Raw genomic sequence first — 13,759 nt, forward strand, 5'->3', positions numbered from 1 at the left:
CTACTAGACCCTGTGGACCCCTCTAGCAGATGTCAGTCTAAAACCAATGCTGAATCTGAGGTCCACATAAAGATAGCTCCTCTTCCAGCTTAAGTCTTCAGCCTTAGAAATCTTTGACTGTATTTCATGGTAGTACCCCCACCCACCCACCCACCCCACCGCCCATCTCCAATAGTAAAACATAAGATGTGTGCAAAGTTTTCAAGAAAACATTCTAGCCTGTGGTTTATATTTATGAGTGGCCTTTGTTCCTCAGGTCAGCTTCTGGAAGCTGCCGAACAATATGAAGCCTTCCATCAGCTGACGCAAGGGCGGGTCTGGAAGGACGAGATGGGCCGCCTTCTCACCTTGTTGTCCTGCGAGAGTCTCCTGAGGATTTACAGATTACTCTCAGACCAAATGCTGAAAAATAAAGACTACAAACAGGCCATCAGAATTCTAAGAAAAGCTTCTGAAATCGCCAAAGAAGGTAAGTGGAAAGGAACACTCCCATGTCACTTCCTCTAATGGGGCAGACACCGCTTCTCCCACGGGGGACATAAAAATCATCAAGTGTTTGGGTGATTAGTTCCTATGAAATGTGAAGACAAATGCTGTCAATAAACTTGCAGATTTCATTGTGAAACGGAGGTGCCTTCGTGCTGACAGCAAGAAGTACATTATTTTCTTGAAAGTTCTGTCTCCAAAATTACAACCTTCTGGGAGTGGTGTTATAGAACAGTGAGCCTGTAATGAGAAAGTAAGGTCATTTGCAAAAATTAAGTGTGTGTATTTTGGGGGTGGGGGTGGGGGTGAGTGTGTGTGTTTGTGTGTTTAAGGTCTTATTATGTTACAGTCTGAGAGATCTTTTATTGTTTGTAAATTCCCCATTGTCAGGTAAAAGGGAAGATATGGTAAATACTGGGTTAGGAGTAACAAGAGAATAGAACTCCATCATAGTTTAGCTGCTTGCCTATCGCAATGTGGCTTTGGGCGGGGGATGGGGGGGCAGCATCAAAATTGCCAGGAAGCTTGTAAGAAAAGCAGCAGCTCAGACCCCTCCTGGGACCTGGAGCATCCGAATCTGCAGGTTAGCAAAAGCCCCCCGGGTGATTAGCGTCTGTGGGTTCACAATAGTGAAAACACTTTTGTGAAAGCTGATCCTTGATATTCTGCATTATTTGTGTATATATAAAATATTTTTAAAATGTGGAGCATTTACTCATAAGCTGTCATTTCGTGCAATGGAAGGATATGTTATTACCATATAGTAATTTATTAATAGAGTAGCCTTTTCATTAAGGAAAAACGATAGAAGTTATGCTCTTGACCTGAAGTTTACTGGCTTGTGGATATATTTGCTCTACTGGAGTTATAGATGGCTTATTTGAAATAAGCAAGACTGATTTCGGGGGGCAGAATTTTAATTTTCTAAATAGTAAAAGAAACAGCTTATTCTCTCTAGAGAATAATATTGGCTGGAATACCTATAGGATACCCCCCCCCACACACACACACTGAAAGATGCATCTCATTGCATGAACTGCTTTTGAATAAATGATGATCTAGTACCTTCCCCAAAGGGGTAAACACGGATCCAGTTCAGCAGCTCACTTTGGTTACCTGGAAAGTTATGTGGCATTTCAATGTGTCCTATCAATTAGGAAAAGGTATTTTACTTTGGGTTCACATTTACAAAATTGGAAGGTAGTTCACAAAGAAAGGATGGTTCGTAGAGTCTTCAAAATAAAAGCATGTTTTTAAAAAATAAATGTTTATTGATTTAGAGAGCAAAGCCCATATTAATTCAACCCACTCAAACTACACATTATAAAGAGTATTTTACCATTTTTCTTTTTGCTTTATGTGTCACTTAGCTTTAATAGTGCTGACATTTTTCTCCCTTATTTTATTGCTTTCACTTTATCTTAACTTTGTCTCTGCTAATAAGCAGCAAAAGTTCTCATGCTGAAATCCTATTTTAAAAATAGTATTTGAGCCTGACCAGGAGGTGGTGCAGTGAGTGGGTAGAGCGTCAGACTGGGATGCAGAGGAACCAGCTTCAAGAAACTGAAGTTGCTGGCTTGAGCACAGGCTCATCTGGTTTGAGCAAGGCACACCAGCTTGAGCCCAAGGTTGCTGGCTTGAGCAAGGGATCACTCACTCTGTCTGCTGTAGCCCCCCATCAAGGCACAAACGAGAAAGCAATCAATGAACAACTAAGGTGCTGCAATGAAGAATTGATGTTTCTCCTCCTTCTCCATTCCTATCTGTCTGTCCCTATCTGTCCCTCTCTCTGTCTCTGTCACAAAAAAACAAAAAAAGGAAAAAGCATTTGATGTGATCCAGCTGTTTAAATTAGCCACCTCAAAGTCTTTTTATCCACAAGGGCAGATTTTCTTTCTCTCCTCCTCTCTGCTGTGATGTCCTTCACCCAACGAGATGCAGTGACAATGACACGCCAGCACATGCTGCTGTGGGTGCCCCACACAGCCGCCATTTACCACAGCAAGTACAAGTCACATCGAACCGACCTTTTGTCAAAGGGCAGCTTTCCTTCCTGGCTCTCCCTTCCACCCCATCGTTCTCTTCCCTAGTCTCACCCCAGAGCCTCTACCAGAGGAAAAGTCAATGCCCAGCTGAATGTTTAGAGTTAAAATTACCTAGACTGGATCACTGGTACCATCCATGCTGCTGGAGTAAAATCTTTTTTTTTTTTTTTTTTAATTTTTTAATTTTTTTGAAGTGAGAAGCAGGGAGGCAGAGAGACAGACTCCCGCATGCGCCCGACTGGGATCCACCTGATATGCCCACCAGGGGGCGATGCTCTGCCCATCCAGGACACCTGTGGTGGTGCAGTGGATAAAGTGTTGACCTGGAACGCTGAGGTCACCGGTTCAAAACCCTGGGCTTGCCTGGTGAAGGCGCATATGGGAAGCAACTACAGTGAGTTGGTGCTTCCTGCTCCTCTCCCCACCCAACCTCTCTCTCTTTCGCTCCTCTCTTTAAAAATCAATAGGTGAAATATTTTAGATAAAAGAATCTTTAATGGTTTTTGTAAGTATATATATTAGATTTACATGGTATAAATTTAGTATATTAAATATAAATAAGTGGTGTGTTAATGAGATGGTATGATGTAGGTCTTATTGGACTACATGTTTTTGCACATTCTGCTTTTGGAAAGAAGAATTTTATAGTTCCTGAAATAAAACACATTTCACAGAAATTGGAAAGGCTAAATTCCTTGTGGAAAGATGATAAAAGGTATCACCAGTTATTAGCAAAGAAAATGAGTTTGGAATTTAAAACGTGCATGGAATTTTGTACCAACAAGCCAAGCTGTCAGTCATTCTCACTCAAGTTTTAACCAATAGCTTTGAAATCGAACCTAATCAAGAAAACAGTTCCTTAATTTTCAAATTATCTGCCCTGCTAGAGAATTATCCAAATGTCAGTTTTGTGTATGTGTGTTTGTGCGCCTTGTAACATTGGTTCTCTTTACCAGTTATTTGATGTATGTAGTGACAGCTATGCTGGACACTTAGGTCTTTGCATGCTGGACCAGTATAGAAATTGTATCTGAACCTCAAAGTGGTAATGCAGGTCTGTGTATGATAACTGCTCATAATTATATCGCTGATGCACTTCGACATCTGTGATCCAGGCGCATTGTATTAACATCAGACTTTTTTTTTTTTTTTAACAGCATACAATTAGATTTCAGGAATTGGGGATAAATGAGTATACTTTGTATATACTTTGTTATATACTGTCTTAAAAAGCAAACATTATGTAATAAATTCTTGAACGCCATGATAGTTTTTCTGCATTTTCACGTTAGGAAATGACAAGAAGATGGAGGGAGAAGCTTGCTATTACTTGGGCTTAGCACACTTGGCTGCTGGAGAGTATGAAACGGCATTGACTGTAAGTGAAAGTAAACTTTTCGTTGTTGCCCCTTTAGATTTTCATTTCATTTCATTGTATATTGTTATGAGGCCAAAAGAACTAGACCTGCTGTCAGTGTGCCTATTTATAGAGACTGAAAGCACAATAGCAATATTCTAGAGGCACAAAAATATTAGATTTATTGTTTAGAGAAGGTAGTGCATAGTCAATTACCATGAAGTGCTTTAGATGCTATGAAAATTAAATCTATAGAGTCATGTGACTGCATATGGAGTCTATACTTTCATATGACCAAAGACAAGAGGAAGCGGGTGGAAATAACAGCAAAACATAAATAGGGGAAAAAAAGTTACTGTGACCTTATTTGATTGATAAAAGTTTGTTTAGGAAAGATTGTGGCTATTAAGCAGTAGAGTGAATTGCGTTGCCGTGGACCTGTATGTAGTGTAGGGGTGGGTGTGAGGTGTGAGGTGTGAGAAGCAGCCGATTTTATATACAGGCTGGGTAAGTTTGGCTAAAAGTACATGTCAAGAGCTATCTTTTCTATATTATAAATGAAATATTTTTCCATCCTCCTCTTAACCACTAATATATTTAAAGCATAGCTCCCTATTTCATTTCACATACATCTTGTAATAATCCTATTTGCTGTGCAGAATTGTCTTTATTTTCAGCTTTGAGGATTTCTTGTTTACTATTTAGACATTCATACTAAGGAGAATTCCTATATTTGGGCTAGCTGTTTTTCTCTATTACTCTTAAAATTGGATCATCATAGAAAACAGGTTTTTCTAGATGACTTCTGCTTAATGTTTCTCAGTTAATGGTATGCATTCAGTAAAGCCAAGATCCGGGTACCATAGGGAGCACATAGGCCAACAAGATGTACACTCCCCTTTAGGAGCTAATGTAATGAGGGTGACAACCTGTAACATAACCACAATTCAGTGGACAGGGGTTCTCTGAGTGCCAGTAAGAGTGGTTGGTTCCAACACTGTAGATCAGGAAAGTTGCAGGGAAGAGCTTTTGAAGAGCAGGACTTTTACAGGCAGAACGTGAGAGTCGAGGATGATGGGACATTAGCCGCTCACACACTCACACACTCACCATGCATATAGCCAGTGTGTTTGGGAGGCAGTGAGTTGTCTGATGCAAGATAAGGTACAGTATGAGAGCAAGTTGGAAAATTAGGAGAAAAAAATAGCTTGCATGTTCTCTCACTCTCTGTAGTGGAAAATGCAATCAACACAAGAAATTACAGTGAAAAGTGAATTTTCCTTCCACCCCTATACTCAGTGTCACCGTTGTTTTCTGAAATACAGTTAAAAGTTTCTGGTTTATCCTTCCAAAAATATTCATATGTAGACAGAATATAAGTGCGTATTCATCTGTCTGTCCTATGCTGTTTACAAAATGAATCGTCTTCCATACTAATGCATATAGACATGCCTCATTTTTAAAAGAACCTCGTAATATCCCTTGATACCATTAAACCATAATGGATTTAATCATTTCCTATGGTTAAATTTAGGTTATGTCCAATCTGTTTTTATAGTAAAGGGTGTAGCAGTGAATCACTTTGTGCCAAAGTGGGGGATGATCTATAGAATGAACTCCTAGAGGTAGAAATGTTGAGAGGAGATGAATTTATATTTCTATATATAAACTTTCTTTCAAGGAAGCTTCTCCAGTTTACATTCCTACAACAATAAATGAAGATGCCTGCTTCCTCAGGAGCTATTTCTATCTTGAGGAAATTAGGCATATGTGTTATATGTATTATGAATACATTGCAGGTCATTGTTGTTGTTTTTCACTTTGTTTTTGAAATTTTTCCATGCTGAACATTGAGATATATATGTGATCAAGTTTATTGATCTCTTCCTGCATGACTTCTAAACATTCCTTAAGGGATTGTCTCATTCTAAGATTCCTTTTTATAATCTTATTGTGGGTTGGAGAATATGGAATGCTTTGTTGAGGAATATGAAGCTAATTTTTTAAGCAACATGGAGTTTTTGATGACCTTTGGTGAGGCTGGTGACAGGTCAGAAACGGAAGAGATTTTGAAACTTTTCTAATGTATCTTTACTTAAAGGCTTTAACTTATTAATACATGATTACTGCATGCTATAGAAGAATATGTTAGCAAGTACATGAATGTAGTTTGATCATCCATTCCTTGCTGATATAAAGTTCTTTACTCGATGATAGAACAGAGATGTTTAATAAATTAATTTATTAAAATCAAATAATGGATTTATTTAGGGCTGAAATACCTGTCCTAATGAGGAAAGGTGTTTGGTGAAGAGATGTGAGAGTGACTCTAGTAAACCTGAGTGAGAGGTTATGGAGACCCTGACATTTGAAGAGGAGAATGTTACCTGCATATGTCAGGTGCTGGGAAAAGCAATAGTCATTCCCTTTGGCCATCATCAATTTAGACCTGTAAATGTTCAAGTAGAGTAAATTCTGAATTTTAGAAGTTAAATGTATTTTGTGAAGACCTAAGGTTTCAGAGAAAAAAAAATACAGGGGTGGGCAAAAGTAGGTTAATAGTAATAATAATAAAGAATACAATGATGAATAAATAAATAGTAGAAGAACAAACTCTGTTTCATGTACTCACAACTGCAAACCTACTTTTGCCCAGCCCTGTATTTGACTAAAAATCACATTTAATACCTGTGCAAAGTTGGACAAGCTTCCACAATCAAATATTGCAACTATGAAGTTGTTTGAAGGAAAAGGAAGGGCCTCCCTTAGCACTCTGTTTTTATGTGTGAATTTTCTTCCTCTCTAATCCTTTAATCCACTTAAAAATCTTAGGGATGCTGCCTTTACTCAAGCTTTAGGACATTCATTGAGGTGTTTACTTCCTATTTATGTAGCAATAATGCAGACTACCAAAAATTATCCTGTGAAAGCAAAGTTCATCCTATCGATGTTTCATATATTATAGTATGAGATTGCTCACGTGCACTATTATGTAATTATTTCATATATAAAACAGTAGCTGGAGTTGTGTACATGACATCTTTATAATAGCTTAGAACGCATCTAACATTGGTGTTATTGTATGTACAAGGTTACCCTAAACCTCTAGTCTCATCAGTAGCATCCCATAGAGATTGTACTGAATAATATGTCAGAAAAAATAGTTGACATTAATTAATTCTAATAACTCATGGATTATTCATAAAGTGGATATAAATATATATAATTTTTATAAAATGATATTCCTAGAGTCTCACTAAGTAAATGTAATTAAATTTTATTTATTCTTTCAACTCAATAGATGTAAACAAAGATAAAATCATTATATAGGAGGGCATTTATAACATAGAATGATTTATTTATTTTATTGAATTTATTTGGGGTAACACTGATGAGCAAAATTATACAGGTTTCAGGTGCACAATTCCACAACCCATCATGTGTGTATTGTATTGTATTCACCTGCCCGAGTCAAGTCTCCTTCCATCACCGTTTGCCCCCTTGACCCTCTCCACCTCCCCTGAGCGCCCCCACCCCCAGCAATCACCACACAGCTGTCCTTGTCCAGATTGTTCTCTTTTTTTTTCATTTTTGCTCAGTCCCTCCACCCCACCCCCAGCCCACAAATGATTTACTTGACTTGTAATGTTTAGCTAACAGAAACTGTGAGGGGAGATGATGCTTGTAGTTATTCCTGTTCAGCTCCTTTCTCCTTTAGTACATTACCTTCTCCCTTAGAGTCGTCTGTTCTTGGTGGTGGTGGACTCTTCGTCCAAATGACGATCCTGCCTTCTTCCCAATGCCTGGGCAGAGTCCACAGGAACTTTCATAAAGCGGGTTTTCTTCTTGGTCACTTTTACAAGTGAAGACTTTTACCTACCACTGAAACCATTATGCAACCAGAATAAAATACGAAAAGAAGAATCATATTAAAATAAAAATCCAGCAAGCCAAAGAAAAGTGGCTTCAATTTCTACTTCCTTGTCCTCAAAGAGCAGTGAGAGAGATAAAATTCTTAACTCAAAGCAACATTTCTTTTAAATCCTCTCTTCTTCTGTTTAAAGAAGCTTCCAGGTTGTCTGTCTCTAGATATTCTGAAGCCAGAATCTTCATGTCTCTCCCTAAACCCCAAAGTTTCCCGTGTATTCCACACACGGGTTAATCACTCCTCTTCCTGCCCTCTCTCCTTCACCTTCTCTCAGGTCTAGAAATTGTGCCTCTTTCAGCAGGCTTATTTGTACTTGTATATCCTGACTCTCCCCCCAAATGTATAACTCGGCTTTGCATAATTAAACCCAGTAGGGGTGAGACTGTGGGTGAGATTGGTAAGGGAGAGCCGTGCCAGAATTAGTAGGCTAAGTGAAGACAGGCAAATACTCTTGCTTTAATCATCATTTATTCTCTTGCACTATGTATGACAGACTCTTGAAAAGTACATGTCAGAAGGGAAAAAAATGTAAAGAAAAAATAATGAAAGGAGAGAGAGGGAAAGAAAGTAAAGAAGCGAAAGCAAAGGAGAAACCAAGAAAGTGGTTCTCTGAGGCTCTGTTTGTATTTAGGTCCTTTGTGCATTATTTCAAATACTTCAGCTCTACAAAGTTCTGTCCATCTGCTGTGTATGATGATGTGATAAATCTTTCTGATGGGCCATACCTTCTAACATATATGGTCTGGATCGATCTGTCTGTAGAACAGTCACTTCTTTGTAGCTGCACTTTCACCCTTTCCTGTCTTCTTTGGCTTTGTGGAAACACACAAGACAGCTTGGAGCCACTTTATCGGGTATCATGGTATTTGGCTAGTTACCTGGGATGGATACAAACGCTCACATCTGCAGTCAGATCTGTGATTATTAGAAGTCTACACGGAGCCTGACCAGGCAGTGGCGCAGTGGGTGAAGCATCAGACTGGGCTGCAGAGGACCCAGGTTTGAAACCCCGAGGTCACTGACTTGAGCACAGGCTCAGCAGCTTGACTGCTGGGTTGCTGGCTTGAGCGTGGGATCATAGACATGACCCCATGATTGCCGGCTTGAGCCCAAAGTCACTGGCTTAAGCCCAAGGTCACTGGCTTGAGCAAGGAGTCACTATCTCTGCTGTAGCCTCTGGTCAAGGCACAAATGAGAAAGCGATCAATGAACAACTAAGGAGCTGAAACAGAGAACTGATGCTTCTCATCTCTCTCCCATCCTGTCTGTTTGTCCCTATCTGTCCCTCTCTCTGTCTCTCTCTCTCTCTGTCACACACACACACAAAACAAGTCTGCATGGAGTAAAGGCGGTAAATACTAATATTTCTCAAATAAGGAACTCTCAGCATGACCTTTAGGGTATATACTTAAGTCTTTGTAGTGAAAAGACACAAAATGATTATGGTGATGAGCTTTAAAATCCAACTGTTGAAGGATGGAATGCCACCTCCTCATGTGACATTGCACAAGCGACTTAACCTTCCTGAGCATTAGTTTCTTCATCTATAAAATGAGGATAATACTACCCCCTAACTTGGCACAGCTTTGTGAGAATTAAGAAAATGTGTGCAGAGTTTGTGGCATATGGTCTAATATGTATATAGAAAACCCTAAATACTGTATAATGTATATAGAAGAATTATTTTCCAGAGTGCTAGATGGTCATATGTCTACAAAATCGTATACTCTCGTTTCTCTTCAGACTGCATAAATCTTTCGCCTTTTACTTTTACAAAATCGTGATTTATGCTTTTCATTTTAAGCTCAACCATTACCAAAACGATAGCATAGGAGAAAATGTTAAATGTTGTAGGAAGATGTCTCTACAGTCAAAGGTATTGGGAGCAGGTATTTAGGAACTAGATCACATGTTAAAGAGCATCTTTACTGCCTGACCTGTGGTGGTGCGGTGGATAAAGCGTTGACCTGGAATGCTGAGGTCACCAGTTCAAAACGTCTGGTTTACCTGGTCAAGGAGCATATGGGAGTTGATGCTTCCTGCTCCTCCTCCATCCTCTCTCTCTGTCTCTGTCTCTCTCTCTCCCCACTCTCTGAAATGAGTAAATTTTAAAAATTGTTTTTAAATGTTTTTAAAAAAAGCATCTTTACTTTCTCTAATATAGTTCAACTGCATCTAGCTCTCCAATTGTTGAATGTCAAATGTTTGAACTGACAGTACGTTTTTTAAAATTTTTTTTAAATTTATTCATTTAGAGAGGACAGAGAGAGAGACAGAGACAGAGACAGAGAGAGAGGAGAGACAGAGAGAGAGAAGGGGGGAGGAGCTGGAAGCATCAACTCCCATATGTGCCTTGACCAGGCAAGCCCAGGGTTTCGAACCAGCAACCTCAGCATTTCCAGGTCGACACTCTATCCTCTGTGCCACCACAGGTCAGGCTGACAGTATGTTTTGCGGTATGGTCTTTCTGTGGGAGGTAAGTGAGGTGTAGAAAAACATGCGACACTGTGAGCTGAAGGGTGTGGATCTCAGTCCCGTCGGCCATGTCCAAACTGTAAACCTTAGGTTAGTCATATAACTTCTCGGACATTCGAGTAAGAATGACAATGGCAGCTTCCCTGCACCTTTGTGAAGATCAAATGAAAAAAAAAATGTCTGTTTACCCTTTAAATTATAAACAGTTTTCAACTGTAAGATATTGTTATTACTACAGGCTATGATATCCTTAGCACTGAATAGTGATAACAATGATACTCCAGTAAATAACTTTTATTGAGTATGTTTTCAAAGTGTCTGCTTTATACTTATATTTTTCTTAACTGTAATTTACTAAATTTAACGTATGTGGATTATATAGTGCTGAAATTTATCTTTGTGTTGGCACATATTTTTATAATGGAAATATGATAAGCCAACATTTTGTGGAAAACTTTTTATTATTGGCTTATTAATAATCTTTCCTTCAGTTAAAAAAAGGATGTATGCATAAAAAAGAGGAATTTGAGTATTTATTGGTTTATAAAAGGATGAGTTATTCACTACTCATTAAATAGAGGTTGTCTCTACCTGTGCTTTAGGAATCAGTACCTAAAATAGAGCCTTTTGTTCTCATTTAATGGCCACAGTGTCCCAGGGGAGCTCAGACACTTAAACGGAGGAAATCATGGCTGCCTTCTCGCAGGAGGTACTGGTTGTGTCCTTACAGGAAGCACGCAGACAGTACTGCTTGCAGCCAACCACCTCCCGGTGCTGTGTGGTTCTGCTCGGCTTGCGACCTGTGCTAAGGAGGGCTCACCGCCCCCGGAGACCTCAGGTGTAAGCGCAGGGCTCAGCAATCGTTTTCTGCTTTGCATCCGAGTTTTTATCCACTTTATCCTTTTGTCCCGTGACCCACCTCAGACAGTCTCCTTGAGACTCTGAAAGGAGCTGCTGTGAGTGACCCCGTTTTCCCCAATTATTGCCACTCCGACCTCTGTTTAGCTTCCTCCTCCCTCCACACTCCCTCCCACCAGGGCACGAGTAGCGCTGACTTCCCTTTCATTCAGAACATTTACTAAGTAGAAAATTGTTCAAAATACCCACTATCTGACAAGCAGAAGACAGGTGGTAGGACTAGAAAACACACTGACATGAGCAGAAAATAGTCATATTTCTTACTAGATAGAAGGTGACAGAGGACAATCTGACTTTGGGTGATGGGTATGCAACATAATTCAACAACAAGATAACCTGGACATGTTTTCTTTGAATATATGTATCCTGATTTATTGATGTCACCCCATTAAAAAATAAAATTATATATAAAAATAGTCATATTTCTTTATTTTTAAAAATGGATTTATTTTCAAACTGCATAAAATTATGTTACTCGTAATTATAAAGCAATCATGGTATATGCATGGATTCCATATCTGATATTATTTAATACCTTTTTGAACAGTTAATCTTACTTGAAAAGCAGCACTTTAAGTAGTTCATAAAATGTGTTTTAATATTTCGGAGATTATGAAAGTCTAAAATGTTTTACTAATGATTTTGCCGCTATGTATTATCTTTGTATTTAAAGTCATAATCTTTCTAAAACATTAAAACAGATAACCTTCCATAACAACTATATATAAAATTTTGGAGCAGAGATTGTTTGCAGACCAGAATCTTGGTAAATTGAATGTTTTTTTTTAATTTCTTCATTAATAAGTTTAACTCTCTTTAAACACTTTTCTTCTGTTAAACTTTACTGATCATTCTCTTTCTTCTCAATGTTACAGCTTAGAAAATAGCACGTGTGGTTTTTCCTTTTTAAATAAGGAATTCATAATGGTATTTGTCTGATAAATTATAGTATTTGTGATTTAAATGGCAAAAAGTTACAGAAAAAGAAAAAATAATAATCTATACTTTTAAAAATAGTAATACATAAGGCAAAACTTACAAGATGTAGACTTTCATGGAAATAGAGATGTGTTATGTCAGGAAAAGAAAGTCCATTGCCCAAATTAAAATAAACACTGATATTGTAGTAATAAAAAGTATTGATTCTTTGGAAAGGTGAAAGCTAATCTTGCTCCCTCTGAGATCAGGAATACCACTTGCACCGAAACTTCACTATTGTTGTTATTATTCATTGCAAAAAGTGCTGCTAGAATAGTACTTTGCAAAGCTACTACAGTTTTGTTTCAAATCATTCAAATTTTAAGAAACAGTGCAAAAATGTCACTATTCACTTTGACAGAAAAATAAAGAAAAAGATAGTTTTTTTTTTCATTTAGTTCATCCTAAAGAGGATGAACTTTGACACTCTGAAAATGAAGTACTCCAATCAGCTATATGGCACAATAGTGACATATGGAACATAATGTATGTATACTCCTTAAAGTTCAAGGCCTTGCATATGAAAATGTTCTCTGGAGCAATAAAGCAACCTGCACAGTTCATCAGAAGACTAATTGTACGACAGACCTGGAGGCAGCAGCACAGCTGTTAGCTTACATTGATCTTGAGGCCGCAAGAAAAGAGGAGGCGTCACACCTGCAAGAATCCGGAGACGATCACAGGGTTTGACTTGCTAAGCAGCAATAGTGTGTGGCTCAAACCTCATCATTCCAGACTGAGCCAAATTGTATATTTTTCCTCTACCGCACAAAAGGGGGAACTTCAGAAAGAAAAATGTAATGCAACCTCTTAAAACGTATCCAAAATATTCTCAAATGTATTTGTAGTATAGACAATTATTTCATCTTGAATTAACAGCTATGTTGACATTAGAGCTTATGAAATATAATTAGTGCTCAATAAAAATAGCATATAATATACTTTTAAAATAACATGCATATTCAATCATATACCTAAAACACTATTTTACCCAGTAATTTCCACCACCTTTCTTAATAAGCATATAAGTTTAGTTCATAAGTAATCTGCATTTTTCCCATGAATGTTCTCTGTTGACCCTCTCTTTTTCCTAAATGATAATGTTGATGGCCAATTATAGAGAAAGATAAGGAAGGTAATGAAGAAACCTAGCAATCCACAAAATGATGTTCAGTTCCTGAATAATCAAGCGCTGATTATCCAAGTGTGCATAACAATTTCCATTTGTGAACATTTCAAGGGAGAATGTTAATATTCTTTTACATAAAGGAATGACTTAGAGGCAAAAAATTAGAAAGTCAAATAGTGTGGCAGGTTGGCAAGGCTGAGACAGTGGCGTTGCGGTGAGAAGCGGAGGCTGGTGGGGAGCGTGGAGGGGGCGAGGTCCAGGCTGTGTCCACGCGTGGTGAGCCAGCCCTACTCCACATTAGCAGAGGGCCTGTGGGGGTGGAGTGGGGAGGGGGGGAAGAGACAAATTTATTGGGAACAATTGATAAAAAATGTGTTAAGACCAATGGTAAAAGTGTGTCTGGCTGGTGCGCGTCACTCAATTCTATGTGTTAAGAGTTTCAG

General features: G+C 38.5%; 1 protein-coding gene across 1 annotated transcript in view; it reads left to right on the plus strand.

The window, feature by feature from the left end:
* TTC29 (tetratricopeptide repeat domain 29) overlaps positions 1-13,759 on the plus strand; it is a 116,605-nt gene that overhangs the window by 54,945 nt on the left and 47,901 nt on the right. The window contains exons 6-7 of the mRNA XM_066253457.1: positions 257-469; positions 3,824-3,909. Of these exons, the coding sequence (XP_066109554.1) occupies positions 257-469; positions 3,824-3,909 (299 nt within the window). The remainder of the gene's footprint in view (positions 1-256; positions 470-3,823; positions 3,910-13,759) is intronic.

Source organism: Saccopteryx bilineata, chromosome 1 (assembly GCF_036850765.1).
Source record: "Saccopteryx bilineata isolate mSacBil1 chromosome 1, mSacBil1_pri_phased_curated, whole genome shotgun sequence".
Lineage (NCBI taxonomy): Eukaryota > Metazoa > Chordata > Mammalia > Chiroptera > Emballonuridae > Saccopteryx > Saccopteryx bilineata.